Source organism: Equus caballus, chromosome 2 (assembly GCF_041296265.1).
Source record: "Equus caballus isolate H_3958 breed thoroughbred chromosome 2, TB-T2T, whole genome shotgun sequence".
NCBI classification, from domain to species: domain Eukaryota; kingdom Metazoa; phylum Chordata; class Mammalia; order Perissodactyla; family Equidae; genus Equus; species Equus caballus.
Genome location: NC_091685.1, coordinates 17,504,816 through 17,520,881, shown reverse-complemented (window position 1 = coordinate 17,520,881; position 16,066 = coordinate 17,504,816). Strand labels below are relative to the sequence as shown.

General features: G+C 49.4%; 1 protein-coding gene and 1 long non-coding RNA gene across 13 annotated transcripts in view; one reads left to right on the top strand and one right to left on the bottom strand.

Moving 5' to 3' along the window:
- Positions 1–264: 264 nt before the first annotated feature.
- LOC111771295 (uncharacterized) lies at positions 265–7,656 on the top strand. Its single transcript, XR_002805038.2, has 2 exons — positions 265–923; positions 7,392–7,656. It is a non-coding gene; the product is annotated as an uncharacterized lncRNA (long non-coding RNA).
- Positions 7,427–16,066, bottom strand: part of RIMS3 (regulating synaptic membrane exocytosis 3) — a 48,325-nt gene continuing 39,685 nt past the window's right edge. For all 12 annotated transcript variants that reach the window (XM_070260347.1, XM_070260346.1, XM_070260352.1 and 9 more), the window contains 3 exons: positions 15,211–15,312; positions 14,732–14,871; positions 7,427–13,523 (listed from right to left, as the gene is read on the bottom strand). In XM_070260347.1, the coding sequence (XP_070116448.1) occupies positions 13,311–13,523; positions 14,732–14,871; positions 15,211–15,312 (455 nt within the window). In that variant the 3' untranslated portion in view covers positions 7,427–13,310. The remainder of the gene's footprint in view (positions 13,524–14,731; positions 14,872–15,210; positions 15,313–16,066) is intronic.

Below are 16,066 nucleotides of genomic sequence, written 5' to 3'. Positions count from 1 at the left end.
TTCATCCACTGCCTGGTCAGCCTGGCATTGTTTTGATGAGCTCTGGATTGAATTCGGTCCAAACTGTGCCCCTAACTGTTGGGTGACTTTGGACAACCCTCTGGGCTTCTCTTTCTTAAAATGTAAGATGGAGAAAGCTATATTCAAGGATCTCAAGGTAGCTTCCAAGTCAAAATGTCAGAATCTTGGACTCTCTTTTAATGGAATCTAAGTGATAACGGAATCAAGCAAAGAAAGAATGTAGAACAATGACCGCATCACACAGGCCCTCATTTCTCAAGGAGAGCCATGCAGAAGAAGCTGCCCTGTCTCATTCCTGCTCAACCTCCTCTTCATCATCCTCCTTCCCCTGCTCCGGCTCAGCTTCCAGCTCCCTCCCTCCCCCCTGTCCTGCCCCTTGTCCCTATGTCTTCTCTGTCTCTTCGCCCTGTGCCTGCTTCGGTCATCAGCTACTCAGACCAACCTTGTCCTCTTCCTGCCTCCTGCCCAGACCGTCTCCCTCCTCTTACCAACTTCCCCCCTTCCCACCTCCCTGCCTGGGTCCCCTCCACCCTCGCCTGTCCTCCTGCTCCTCCGACTACCTGCCCTCCTCCTCTCCCTCTTCCTTCCATTCGCCGCCCCTTCCGACTTGCTCCCCTCTTCTCCCACACTCCTCCCTTTTCCCCCGCCCCTCCTCCTCTCCCTGCCTCTTCCCCTACCTGCATGGGCCTTGGGCCCAGATCGGCCTCCCCGGTTCCTGCTAGGACGTCTGCCCCAACCAGCCCTCATCAGGCCAGATAAGCTCCACATTCTGCCATGGGGGCGTTGTGAGCCCATTGCAGAACTCCTGGGAAGGCGGTGCCCAGCATCCTGGTGACCTGTGCACGTGGAGGACACTGAATGATGACCAGCAGGCATACAACCTGGAGGGGCACCTCCCTCAGGTAAAAGTCTCTTTCCCAAGATGGGGTTCTCAGCCACCCCTGTGTCTTGGTTATCTTGCTGCCCTATGTGCCTCCATTCCCATTCCTTACGTCAACTATAAATGGAGCTCGGATAATTTTTATGTAAGAGACTCCGTAGGAGGTAGAGCTTAGGGCAAATTGCAAGTAGACCCTGAATTCCTATTGTCCCTGTTCAGCTCAACACTAAGTCCTGGACTCTGATAGACACACAGCCACACGCCATCCTGTATCTACACTTCCCGTCACCACAACGCTGGATAGAGATCGCACCGCACGGACGTGCGAGGCAGCTTTGGCCTGCCAACGGTGTGAGTGGGGTGCTCCTGAGACGTTCTGTTTTCCCAGAATTTTTATACACTCCAAAAAACTCGGTTTGGATCTCTCGGTTTGCTTCTCTATCATCCTGATCAGTTGAGGTCCATTTGGCCGTAGAATACATTTATCCTGGGATGAGGAACACTTTTTGTTTAGCCCCAAAAGCAGAGGACTGAGTTCATCATTCTCCTCAGTTCATAACATGCGTTCATCATTGGCCTGCGCAAGGCCCCTCTCGTGTTGTTTATTCACTTTCATGCCCATTTCTCGCTTCTACTCCTCCCATAAAAAAACTTCTAGAAATATTTTGACCTGTATGTGCATGTCTTCTCACAAAATGTAGGGTGCTATTTTGTGAGCTGTATTTTTAATTTTCATATGCGATATTAGGCTCTAGACTTCGTTCTGTTTACTACCTTTTCACCCAGAACTCTAGTTTTAAGATTTATGTGTGTGTATGTCATCTGTGCTTCTGACTTATACACTGCATCCCGCCGAGTTTCTCCTCCATATTAAAGTCATCCATTCCCCACTGATAGACAGACACCGAGCTTACCTCAAACTCTCCACCATAGCGGACAATTCCGCACCGACCGTCCTTCTACATGCCCCCTTTGATACCATGTGAGAGTTCTCTGGGCCAGGTGCCCAGCACCGGGACTGCTGAGTTAAAGGGTGCTCCAGTCTGATCTTCCATCATTCAGGTACAAACATTCTTGTTGGGATGACCAATCGTTCGTTATATGTATTCACAAGGCAAGTTCAGCACACTTCCCCTGAGCCAATGATATGCCCAGAACCTAGGAGGTGAAATAATTTTATCAAACCTGCAAGATAACTTTTGGCTTTGTTGAAGTGAAGACTTTTATAACCAGCCCATATTTTACAGATTTTCCTGAATGTCAGTAGATGTTCTTTATCAGTCTCTGGAGTTCTAAAGCAAGTACACACACACACACACACACACACACACACGAGTCAAGACTAGAGACTTACTATTTGACCACCAGCACCAGCGAACGTTGGCCAATGGGTCAACACCCATGGTTAGGCGTTACTCATGAAGGAGCTGCTTGCCGGGTTTCTTCTGTGACTTCTTCACAACTTGTTCTTATAATGATTATTATTATTAATTACAGCTGTTACTGTTATAGGTCCACAACGCCTCCCACTTTCGGAAGCTGTGGTGATCTTTAGCAAGTCCCTTTTCCTTAGGCAGTTTGCTCCTCCTGTGTCCCTTATCCCTGCCTGGTTGGCCAGTCTTGAAGGGCAACTCCCTCTGTAACTGGCCCCTCACACCACTTGGGCCTATGGCCAAACCATGGAAGATGCAGGACCAGTGATGGCTGGGCTAGAGAAGAATGCAGGGGCCTCTCCTCAGACAGACCAGGACTGGCATTTCCTGGGTAACTTTCTTCCAGTTGCACCATCTCATCCGTATCCCAGGAATAATCCAGGATAATCCTCTATGACTGTCAAGGCTTTCCCACTCTGAGAATCTACCTCCTGTGGGGAGACGGAAGGTTTCCAACATTCCTGCTAAAGCTGTGATCCTCTCAAATGGCCTTACCCTGGCATTTACAAGGTAGTGGGGTTTGGAAGGTGACCATAGTCTAGATCCTACACAACCATCTGGATCTGATTTACAGATGATATTCTGTAGAGTTCTCTGTACGCCGTCACAGTTACTCCCCAGCTACGGTTAATAATTTTTAACGTTAAAATTTCCTTGTTCAGATTACTGTGTGGTTTCTGTATTCTGATTGAACCCTGACAGATACATTGGACATTTGTATTGTTTCCAATTTTGGGCTATTATGAATAAAGCTGCCATGAGCATTTTTGCCCTTGGGTGGACGTATATTTTCATTTTTCCTGATAAATACCTAGGAGTGGAGTTGCTGGGCTGTGTGGTAAGCAAATGAGAAATTTATAAGAAATTGCCAAACTATTTTCCAAAGTGGTTGTACTATTTTATATTTCTATCAAAAATGCCGCTCCATGTCCCCACCAACACTAGATACTGTCAGTCTTTAATTTTAGCTATGCTAGTGGGTATGCAGCTGCTTGATGAATAATGGTAATGAGTACCTTTTCATGTACTTTATATCTTCTTTTGTGACACTCCTGTTCAAATCTTTTGCCTATTTTTACTTCAGTTGTCTTATTAAGTTGTCATCTTATTATGAGCCTTAATAGTGTCTTTCAAAGAGAAGAAATTTTAATTTCGATGAAATCCAACTTATCCTTTTATTTTTGTTTTAGAGTTAGTGCTTTTTATGTTCTAAGACATCACTGCCTACCATAAATTTGTGAAGGTTTTTTTCCTGTATTTTTTCCCAAAAGTTTTATCATTTTAGCTTATAGGTCTATGATCCATTTTTAGTTAATTTTTGTGTATAATGTGAAGGGTTGAGGTTCATATTTTTCCATTCAAGTATCCAGTGTTGCAGCATCATTTGTTGAAAAGATTATTAAATTACTTTGGCAACTTTGTCAAAAATCAATTGGCTATGTGTTAAGTCTGTTTCTGCACACCGCTTTGTTCCGTTGATCTTTATGTCTATCCTCATACCAATACCATTGTTACTTCGTAGTAAGTCTTGTAATCTGGTAACATAAGTCTTCCAACTTGGTTCTTTTTCAAAATTGTTTTAGCTATTCAATGTCCTTTGCATTTCCAAATAAATTTTAATATCAGCATGTCAATTTATTGAAAAAGCCTGCTAGGATGTTTCCTGAAAGTGCATTAAATCCAGAGATAAATTAGGAGAGAACAGACATCTTAACACTATTGTGTTTTTCAATCCATGAACATGGTATGACTAACTCTCTATACAGTTAGGTCTTTAATTTCACACTGCAGCTCTCTGGCCATTCTTCTGCAACCACATCTCCCTTTAATCACAGGTGGGAAAAGCTTTCCACTTTTCAAGAGCCAGATGATTAGATTGGGCCCATCCAGATAATCTCCTTATAATATCCTTATCTCAGAGTCTTTAATCATATCTGCAAAGTCCCTTTTGCCATGTAAATTAACATATTCACAGGTTCTGGGCATTAGGTTGTGGGCATCTTCAGGGGGCCATTATTCTGCCTACCACATGCCACCACAAATAATGCTTCAGTGAATATCCTTGTACATGTCCCTTCAACAGATCTATATAGAAATTTACTGGTCATAGAGTCTGCAAATAATTGGCCCAGGTAGTGTCAGATTGCTTTCTAAAATGGCTGCACAACTGTATCCGCATGTGCCTATCATCATTTGACATTATCCAGTTTTCTAATTTTTGCCAGTCTATTATAGGTAGAAAGTAATATCCTATTATTGTTTTAATTTGCATTTCTCTGATTTAATGATTCTGAGGCTGTTTTCATATGCTTATTAACTTTTGGAGTTTGCCTGTTCATTTCCTTTGCCCATTTTCCCACTGAAGTTATCTTTTTATTGTCAATTTGCAGGACTTCCTTGTAGATTCTAGCCATTAATCCCTTGCCATTTTTTGACATTGCAAATTACCATTCTGTAATCTGTGTATTAACTTTTGTTCATGATGTCATTCATTAAATAGAAATCCTTACTTTTAATGTAATCACATTACAATTTTTAATGCGTGATTTGTGCTTTTGAAATATTAAAAGTTCTTCCTTGCCCTCAGTTCACAACTTAGTTCACAACTTTTATTGACTTTGCATTTTACCTTTTGATTTTGGGTCTATTCAGCCATCGAGGGCTTATCTCTGCATCTTTGTTTAGTTAGGGATTGTTTTGTCCAGATAGTGAATCAGCTTTTCTAACACATATTTCAAACATCCCATCTTTTCCCATTGTTTGAAGGTGCCCCCTTTGCCACATATTAATTTCCAGATATACATGTCAATCTTTGAGTTTTCTCTTCTTTAAACAGAAGTTGATTTAACCATTCATGGCCTTGTACTATTGCGTATAAGTTGGAGAGTTAGCTTAGTTCTTAACTTACCAACTGAAAATTTTATTTAGATTACATAGAATTTATAGATTCGTTTGGGGAGACTTAATATCTATATATTAAACCTTCTCATCCAAGAACAGGGAATGTCTCTTTATTTATTCAGATCGTCAACTCTTCTATCAGAGTTAGAAAATTCTCTCCATAGACGTCTGTATATTCTTAAATAATCCCTACCTTATAATTTTAATTGCTATTGTGTCTAATATCTCATGTTTATTATTTGTTGGTTATAGCTGTTATAGAAAAATGCAATTGATTTTTGTAGGGTGATCTTACATCTAGCAACCTTGCTGAATGCTCTTATTAGTTCTAGTGATTCTGTTTTTTAAAAATTAGGTTGTGGTCAAATTATCTATAAATGACAGTTTTATCTCTTCTTTTTCAATTTTTCAACTCTTTTTTTTATGGTGTTGCACAGGATTCCTAGAACTACATTAAAAGGTAGCAATGATAGTGAGCCCCCTCGTATTCATCTTAAGGCGACTGTGTCAAAAGTGTTTCCATTAACATAATATTTGCTGTTAGTTTTTTGGTATATGACTTTTATCAAATTAAGAAAATTACCTTCTATTTGCTAAAAGTTTTTATAATGAATATAATTAGACCTTATAAAATGCTCTTTCTTCATTAAGATAATTACATGATTTTTCTTCTTTAGTCTATTAATGTGATGAATTTTCCTGATAGTAATGAACCACCTTTGCACTCCTGGGGTAAACGCCACTTGATTGTGATGTATCATTTTTTAATAAACTATTGGAGTTCATAGCTTATATTTAAGGTTTTTGCATCTACTCGATTCCATTTCTATTTTCTTAGTATTTACTCTAGGTTTTAGAATGGATACTTAAGGAAGATTGAGGTTATTCAATGTCTTTAGCCTCCTCAAGAATGTTCCAAGGACCAATTTGTGTGCTATCATAGTCCAATATTTTAGTTCATGATTATATTTCTTTAATTTTACAAACTAAACATTGTTATAGTTTTACAATCTGTGTATGTTAATATTTACTAATTTAAAAACCTATTTCTTTGCTCACTTTTCCTTCCTGCATCTCAGCCCTTCCATCTAGGATCATTTTCCTTAAAAATAGCAAACATAGCGTTACTGTGTGCCAGGCACTGTTCTGGGTGCTTTAAACATATTACCTCATTTTAATCCCCAATAACCCTATGAGGTATGTGCTATATTCCTTTCATCTGAAGAACATCCTTCAGAATTTCTTTCTCTGGATCTCAGTTTTTGTTGTCTGTCCCTTTTGTCTTTTTTTTGGAAAGAATTTTGTTGGCCAGAACTATATACTCCTAAGAGTATATAGGATGTCTGAGGGAGAGAGCAGAAGTGGAAAGGAAGTAAAAGATAGAACCCAAGGGAGCCCCAGAGCTCATATACTGCTCTCCTGAGCCTTCCCTCAAGAGATGGTGCCCACTGGAACTACAAGGCCTACAGCAAGGGGCAAAGCAGTGGAGGGCACCCTGGAGGGCTCTTGGGATGCAGGATGCCAGCCTTTCCCCTAGCAAGCAAGTGCTACGACATTGCTACTCTTCCTTTGTCAATATTCTGCATCCCTAGACCCAACCCTACGGGACAATGGCTCTGCTCAGAAGTGACATATTGTTGACATACCTTTCAGTCCCTCCCTGAGGCAGGGAGGTGAAAGGGTGCTCCAGGGGTCAATGACTGCTGTCATTCACAGCGCTGGAGGTCAACTGCTACGTTTACTGCCAGTATCAGGTGTGGCTGAACAAGAATGGTTGCCCCAGCCCATGCCTGAGCGGAGCTGCTGCACCCAAGAGCTCAGAAAGGAACGAACAGTGGGTCGAAAGCAGTGGCCTTAGCTCCATCTCACCTTCCCCTCTCTTTGGCTCTGGGCATCCCTTGTCTCATCTGTGGGAATAGAAGGCTTTGGGGACCTGTAAGCAGGGACCCTGGGAGACAGAGCTGGGATGCCGCCTGGACCAGTCAGAGACCATGGCCCAAGGACATCACTGTGGCAAGAATTCCCAACAGGAGTCAGAGGCCCAGGTCAGATCTTCCAGGGCTTTCTCTAAGAGGTCCCAGCCTCTCCTGCCTCTCAGCCATGGCAGCCTCCTCCTCCTGTTTTAGTCACCTGGAACACTGTTTTCTCTCTCCTAGAATCAAGAACCGTCCACAGAAAGCAACACACGAGATCATTTTCAAACTGACTTTAATCATTTTTTGCTGCTCAAATACTGTACATGCAGAAGCCACGTGAAGAATTTTCTCCTCAAGGGAATTGGCAAGAACGTTGTACGAAACAGCCGGCAGTCCTTCTCAGCTGTCCACCTGCCACCCAGGAGCCACGAGAAGTTTGGAAATATGCTGCACATAGAAAATGTATAGAGCACAGATATAAAAGGCTAATTGCTTCTTATCTAAACAGTGTGCTTGTCAGTCCCTATCAGCTCTCTCTTTCTTTGCAGGATGCATTTGGAAATTCTAAAAAAGGGGATCCTGCCTCCTGTGAATTTATATTCTAAAGGAGTGGCTAGAACAATCAGGCCAACTTTCCCAAAGGAGGCAGCCACTCTGCCTGCTGAGATGTCTGGTAAAAGACATTCTGGAGAGAGAAGTGGCTTTAAGAAGTCAAACACTTTGAAGGGAAGTAAGTTCCCTCCCATCAGAGAGCATTTCCTTTAATATTCTCAGATGTTCAGTTCCCCCACTGATGTCATTCTAGAAGCAGAAATGAGGACCGACCCAGCCTCATGCGCTGGTGGGGATACTGACCCACGCAGGATGCAGCTGAGGTGGTGACGTCACATCAGCACCTTGAAAACTGTCCATTGTAGACCACCCTCAAGTATTTCTCCCCATTACACAAGAAGAAAAGAGAGAAAGCAAACCGCAGAGGTGGAAGCAGAGTTTGTTAGGAGTCCCAGAGTTCTTGTCAGAGGCAGCATCCGGGCGTGGATGGAGGAGGGTCTGCACCCAGCTTGGGCACTCAGGGCGGGAAGAAACCAGCCCGTGGAACCAGGTGCCGGGTGTATCAGGCTCGCAAACCTCATCAGCTCCAGATCAGACTTTTGAAACCTGGAGGGAACCATGGAGCAACTAGCAAATGCTCTGATTTTGCAGATGAGGAAGCTGAGGCCCAGAAAAGTGAGGAGTCTTGCACGGGGTCACAGTTTCTGGCCAAACCGTATATAACAGCCTTTGATTCCCTGTAGCCAGCTGTCCAGGCCACTGACCAGTGGGACGGGTGCTCTGTTGCCCTGGAAATTCCCAGAGCCCATTTCTGTTAGCCAAACTCTCTGGAACTCAGTCCCAAGGACTCTTCCTGGCATCAGTGTGAACTCCTTGGGAGGCCCAAGGTCCCTGTCCTTACTGGCCAAGTTTCCAGCCAGAGCCCTGGACGAGTTTCCCAAAGCACTTAACATTCCCGCCTCTCAACCAGCACTTGCCCCAGCCAGTCCAGGCCCCTGAGGGAATGCAAGTGTCTCTCACTGCTGTGGTTTCCCTCACAGGCACAGCCTTGCTGGGCCCATAAAAGCCCGAGCTCAAGATTAGGGGGAGGGGGAGTTGCTTTGCTACATGGAAAGATTAAGCCCTTTGTCAGAGAACAAGGTCCCACCATCAGGCAGGCCAACACCTGAGCCGCGGTTGTGCAGCTCAGCCAGCAGGGTTGGTGCCCAAGGAGGCCAAGTCGCTCTCTTTGGCATCACTGACATTGCTCTGAGATGCTCAGGCACTCTTTCAAAAGAACCCTTTCCCAGCCAGACCAGGCCGATCCAGCCCCCAGCAGCCCTCACGGGACGAGGCAGGGCTCCCCTGCCCTTCGATCATGATTGTTCAGTTTTGCCCCAGTCTCTTCTGATCTGAGTGAAAAGCAGACTTGAGGGAGTAGGCAGGGGATGGTCTACATTCCCATCGCCTCCTGACCATTCAGTGAACGATCACCCAGTAGAGGAAGCAGCATTTTAAAGAATCTCTTTACGGGTCAGGATGTTGTAGACGAAAGCACAAGGAGAGGAAGAGATGGGGGGTTGGGGGGGGGTGGGAGGCAGTCAGCGGGGAGCAGGCCTCTCTTCCGTCTCCTCAGGCCACTGCCAACACTGCTGGACAACCTCCCGGCCCTGAATGATGTGCCCTCCCTCTCCCCCAGGGAAGGACCACTCGTCTACAACATCATGCAAAGGCAGCAATGTCTCGTACAGAGTTTGCACAGTGCAGGAAGCAATCAGAGAACCAGAAGCCCTGCTGCTTTCCGGGCCAAGGAAGATAGGGAATCGGAGGTACTAGGAGCTCTGGAGCCCCAGGGAGGAGGAGCGTCTCCTGGGCAGCAGGGCGTGCAGCAAGAACCCCAGGAGCATGTCGGGGCTCCTGGTAATGCAGTCTAAGATTGTGCTACATTTCACTTCCAAAGAAGTACCCTTGGAGGGCTCTATTGTCTTTAAAAGGGGGGGGGGGGTGTCTGCTCTCCTCAAGGCTGGCAGTAAAGACGAGCTCAGGCATGCTTGCCCTGGGGGTGTCATGCCCCTGGGAGAAATGGCCTGACCAATGCTCTAACCGCTGGTCCCATGAGTGACGAGCTACATGGTGCCCTCTCTCTGGAGCTCCCAGGTTCTGCCTCAGCTCCATGAAATGCTGGCAATGCCTAGGACTCGCTGCATCCCAAGGGCCGCCTCCGTGCTCCTTTCCTAGGAGAGCTGGGTGGTGGGAGAGACTGGATGGGGAGTAGTTTTGAAGAGAGTTCTTCCCTGAAGGATCAAATCCCCCTTGTCAAACCAAGACTTGGCCCCATTTGCTGGAGCCCGGTTCATACTAAAGACCCATCACTACTTCCCTGTAGGGAAGGAGTCTATGAAGGAGGTGGGACAGATGGAACAGAGCAGAAACGTGAAGCCAGATGCTCTGAATCATCCATCGTGGTTCCTGGCCACAGGGCCACTCCTATCTTTGCCACATCTTCCACGCATCCTGGCCGAGCAGAGGAAGACGCAATGCCAAAGCCCCAGGCTGTAACCAGCTCCAGGCTTCATCTGGGGTGAGGGAGCATTTGGAGCTGGGACACTGTACCTGGCAGTGAGCTGGCCCCAGGTTAGGCAGAACTCGGGGGGATCATGTTCCCTCCTTTCCCACCATCCCCTCTTCAAGGGACAGAGGCTCCCCACCCCAGGGAAGGCCAGGAGTCACACATGGGCTCCCCCCTCTCCTGGGACAGGCTAGCTCCAGAGCGGCTTCTCAGACAAGGCTCTGTATCCAGGATCCCGAGAAACAGGCCCTAGAACCAGCCGCTTACCATCACACATACGTGTCAGCCTCACTCGACTTCGCCCTCTTGGGGGAAGGTCCCGGTGGGGATTAGTAACTTATTTGGTGCAAAAGATTAAAAAGAATTAATTCCCAAGGTCAGCTTGCGGGGATTACTTCCCATTAGAGAGGTGAACATGGAGAGGCCCAACTCCTGGGCAGTTTTGGTAGCGGGGCATTGCAGGCAGGTCAGACAAATTACCAACATGTTAGGCGCCCCCACTGGCTAGAACTTCCCCTGTGCTAACTGGCCCTCCCCTAGAGGCAGGGGCACATGGCCTACAGCTCCCCAGCGGCAGCCTCTCTGCTGGCAGCTCCCCGCCTCCTCTCACTGTCTCCCTGGGCCCCTGGAGGAATGAGGGTGACAGCCCTCATTGAAATCCCCCCACCCTCTGGGGGTGACTGCATGGTCTAGGTATCACCAGTCATCAGCCAATGTCTACACTGTCCTGGGGATCCCTGAGAATCCCACCATTCTGCAGGCATAGAGCATTTTCACAGCATCCCGAGGGTGGCAGCTCTAGAGGTGAAGACATCACAGCCAGGACATAAAGATGCCCTTTTGCAAGTGAGTTTCCTCCCTCTCCTCACCCTAGGCTCAGGGTCCAGAGCCCTTTGCCTCATTTTAGAAACCCGAGAAATGCATGCATTACCCAGTCCCAACAATGGGAGAGAATTTCTGCAGAAGGAGAAGATTCGACCCAGCCGCCGCCTGCCCCTCCTGCACACACACGGTTTCGTCGGTGATAATACAGGAAGGGAGGCCCCAGCGGAAGACAGGCGCTCACTGCGTCCGCTTCCTTACTCCTTTACCTACTCGTCTGTCAGCGGCAGGACCGATGGGGTCCTGGCTTCTTTCCCTCGTTTCCTTGGGAGGGAGGTGACAGGGCTCTGGCTTCGGCCTAATGCGGATCCCTGCCAGAAGAAGGCCCTTTGGGTGGAGATGGCTTTATCTCCAGAGAGCCTGCTCCTCCATCCCTCCCTCCAGATCCACCTCCACGCCCATCGGCTTTGGTTCCCAGTGGAAGCCCAGCACTCAGGCCCCGAGACCTCTCCACCGCCCCCTGGGCAGCTCCCCCGCCTCACGTCAGGACGTGCCTTACAGTCATGGCAGCCCTAGGCGCTGATGTCTGGGGAAGAGGCGGAGAGAGCCTGCCCTCTACCTGGACCTCTCCTGCCACCTCTTTCCTCCCCACCAGACATGGACCCACAGGCTGCAGTGTCTGTCTCCTGGGCGACCCCTCACCTTCTGCCCTAGACCTGAGGAGGGAGAGGGGCAGATCTGGGCATTCCTGAGCCAGACTGCAGGATTCCCAGCAGGCGTCTCACAAGGTCCAGTCCAGGCACTGGTCCCCACCAACAGGGCCCAGCCATGAAATCAAGTCAGGGTTTGAGTGGCTTTGGGAAGCTCTGACTAGACAAGAGCGGGAGAAAGCAGAGGCAGGTGAGGGGCTTAAAACAGGCCAGGCCATGCTCCAGCGGGCGGCGGCGGCGCCCAGGGAGGCGGGGGGCTGCAGGGGAGTATTGCTTGTACAGAGCTGGTGACTGTGGCAGTCTAGAGTCCAGAACCAGGCTGTCTGCGGAGCCAGGAGGCTGGAGCTCAGGCAGGTCTGAGCTCCTAGACAGAAACCCTGGTCTGGACATGAGCAAAAGAACAGAAGCCCAAATGATCAGCTTCACGCAGCTAATCTGCAAAGGTCAGACGGAATTCTCAATTCTTGACAGTGGCTCAGAGCAAGTCAGCCCCCACCCTCCCAATTCCAGCAAACAGCCCTGCCCTCGGCACCTCCTCACAAGCAGGCCTCAACAGGAAGAGCCTGGAGGGGCACAGGGCCACCCTCAGGGCCAAGGGAGGACACAGGGGCCTCCAGGGATTATCTGCTTTGGCAGATAACATCCCCTCTGAGGCCGGCTTCCTGGAGGTCGTGACCCTCCCATCACACCTCCTGGGGGCCACTGGGAGAGCTCCTTTGGCATATGGGAGGTGAGGCAGCTTGCAGGGAGACGGGAGGTGAAGAGCAACGCTAAGGGAGGCACAGGCAGCTCCCTCTAAGGTAGGCGGCCAGCAACCTTGCAGGAGGGAGGAGGCCCGAGGGAGAAAGCAGTCCCCAAGCCCTGGGCTCCCGGGCATCTTTGCTCCCTGGGGCCCTGGCCAGGGCACTAGGTGAGCATGCTACACACTGCAGAAGCATCCAGTGGGAAGAGCTGCCAGAATGCTGGGGTGGGGAGAAGGGGTGTCAGGGTTCCCAGAGGGGCCTCAGAGTGGCCAGCGACAGGGGACGCTACATTCCTCAAAAAAGAGCAGCAGTGCTGGGAGAGGCAAAGTGGGACAAAGGACAGGACAGAAAACTAACTAGGGACCACCAAGAGGAGGCACAGGCAGGGCACACGGGCTCTGCCCCGGACACGGGACCATGCAGAATGGACCGATGGCCGCGTCCCCCACTTCCACCCCTGGACTCAGGGGGAGTTGTGTCCACACAACACTCCTTTGGGTTTCTTTTCAACAAGACACAGAGAAACATGGATTTAGCCCATGTAGTCACCAAGACTGACTATACCCACACATATGAACAGATATAACATGGTCACACAGACACACACACAAACACACACGCACACACATTACAGTTTCCACTGCCAGCTGGGATGGGCCCAGTAGCCAACAGGCATGCAGCAGGGCAAGAGATCCAGAAAGACATGAAGACTATGTACAGGGGAGGAGGTGGGGGCCAGCAGGTACTCCTTCCCACACTGCAGCCCAGTCTCCTCCTGAGGTCCTTAGGAGCACGAGGGGCTGGTGGCACTCTCCAGGGAGGACTGGGACAGGCGCCTGGTGAGGGATCCGAGCGTGGAGTCTGCCACTGAGGACGTGGGGAAGAGTTTGTACCAGCCGGCGACCGCTGCACTCAGGTCCAGCTCGTCCAGCATGATCTGGGCCATGCCCATGAAGCACTTGTGGTCCATGCGGCCGTAGTCTCCCCAGACAATCACCTGGCAGGGGGAGAAAGAGAGAGGAGCTGAGTCATCTCCTCCACTCCTAGGCTGGGAGGGGCCCAGGTATCTACAAGTTTCGCCTGGGCACAGATGGGACAGAAAGAGCCAGAACTCAGACTGATTTCAGGCAACAACTTACTGAGCACTTACAATGTGCTGCGCTTGATCCTACAGACTTTATAGACATTATCCTGATTGTCACAACCATCTAGGGAGAGCTGCTGTGTATTATTATTTCCACAAAGAGGAAACTGCAGCTCTGAGAAGTTAACTAACTAACCCAAAGACACACAGTAATTGGTGGCAGAGCTGAGGTTGGAACCCGCGTCTGACTTCCAGAGCCTCCCGGCATCCCAGATGACAGCCTTGCCCAGGAGGGAGCAGACCCAGAGTCTAGGACCTCTGCTACCCACGTGGTCTCAGGCAAGGCAGGCAGCCCCCACCATCACTGCTGATGCTTAGCGAGTAGCTGCCTGTGTGCCAGGCACTATGCGAGGCCTCTACATGCCTCTCTCGTCTCATCTTCACAACAGACCGCCACAGCTGGTAAGTGATCAAGCTGGGACGGGAACCCAGGACGGAACACAGAGACCCACCTCCACTGGCTCTATCCCCACTTAACCTCTTTGCCTCAGGCGCCTCATCTATGAAACGGACATGAGGATCCCTCCCTCCCAGGACTGCGGCGAAGGGCACTGCCACTCTTTGTCGTTGGGGTGAGCCTCTGGGCTCAACTTGGCTCTGCAAGTCACTAGCTGAAACCTCAAGCAGGTCACTCATCTTCTGAGACTGCTTCCTCATTTGTAAAATGGAGCGAACCATACCTACTTCACGGCATCATCTCCAGGATAAAACGAGATCACAACTGGAAAGCAGCTGACATGGAGCCTGGCGTGGAGCCGAAGTGCAATGAACATTAGCACCGGGTGGAAGAAAGAGGCGGCCGGCAAACTCTGCTCCCACCTACCAGCTGTGCAGCCTGGGGCGCAACTGAGTTATCCCCCTGAACCGTGGTTTCCTTATGAAGCAACTAGGGGCAATAACACCACGATGGGTTGTGAAAATAAATGCATAATGCATATTAATCACCTGGTACAGTGCCTGGCACAGCATAAATCATAAATGAAAAAAATCTTAAATAACCTTAAATTACAACTTGCAGTCTTCAAGAGTCTGCCCTGCCCCACTGGCCCCATAACACTCACCTGCAGCACCTTGCCCTGAGGCCCCTCGTCAAAGAGCAGAGCCTGCTGGTACACGGGGTCACAGGTCTTCTTGGCCACTTTTGTCTTCTTCTTGGCCAAGCAGGCCCCATTCTCGAGCAGGTAAACCTTGATATAGGTGGCTGAGGAATGAGAGAGAGCATGATGGGAGGGGTCCAGGAGACTGCTATGGCCTGCCCCACCCCCTATCCTCCAAGCGATCCTGGAGGAGGGCAAGGCGATCAGGATGAGCCAACCAGCGGACAGCAGGTGGAAGAGACTGACTCAAACGCTGACTCCTCCATCCTCCCCTGCTCCCACCCCTGCTCACCGGCCTTCCAGGCAAGCTGTGACTCCAGTGTCAAGAGTGCCGATTTAGGCCAATGGGGAGCTGAAGATTTGCTAGACCCAGGGTTCAGCTGTATACCCCTCCCTGGCAAGACCCCATTTCCCAAATCGCGCTCCGGGCTGCTCTGCCTCACCTGGGAGGGATTTAGAGCCAGGTTTGGGGGTCAGGCCCCGAGCCTCAATCACTTCCACCTCCAACTGGCCACTCCGGTCCATGATGGCAATGTGCACGTCCCCTGCAAGGGAGAAGAGGGAGAGTCCAGGCAGAGCCAGACCAAGGGGCAGGCTGGCCAGCCGCTGTGCAGAATGCCCATCTGCAGAGGATGCTACAATACGGGAATGGGCACGAGATGGAGAAACTGCACGCGCCAGAACTGCCCTTCAGAGACCACTTTAAAGCAGCTGAGAAATGCTTTGATAAATCCCTTGGGGTGGGTGGGGGCATGACCCTCAAGGGGCATGCTTGGGTAACAGCAAATGGCTGCCAACCTCCCATTAAGTCTGGTTAACTGAGTGGGCATGTGTTTTACTGAGTGAAATAGGCAAGTTTGGGGACAGAGCTTCCTGTGTCAGGACAGAGGGGAGGCTGTGGGCTCAGTGGCCCCTCTTCACTTTCCCCTACACAGCAGCCCTCAGCCACTGCCCTAAATATACATCAAGTATTTAAAGCTATCAGTTTGAAGAGACGCTGCCATATGAGCCTGCCCAGGATGTGAGGCCCGCCCTGGGAAGGAGGGCCTGGTCGGACCCTTTCCAAAGGATGGAGGGAAAGCCGGCAGATTCCCTGGGAGCAGAGAACTGAGAACTCCTCACTGTGCTCCCACAAAATGGATTACCCATTTGGGGCAAGTTTTGTGTGTGCAGGCATGTCAGCTATCTGATCTCTAGAACTCTTAGCTTTGCTCAACACGGGTTAGCAGAATTTGAAATTATGCGCTAGACACTTGGAAGAGCCTTCAAAGGGATGCAGGATCACAAGCCTGGTGGAGA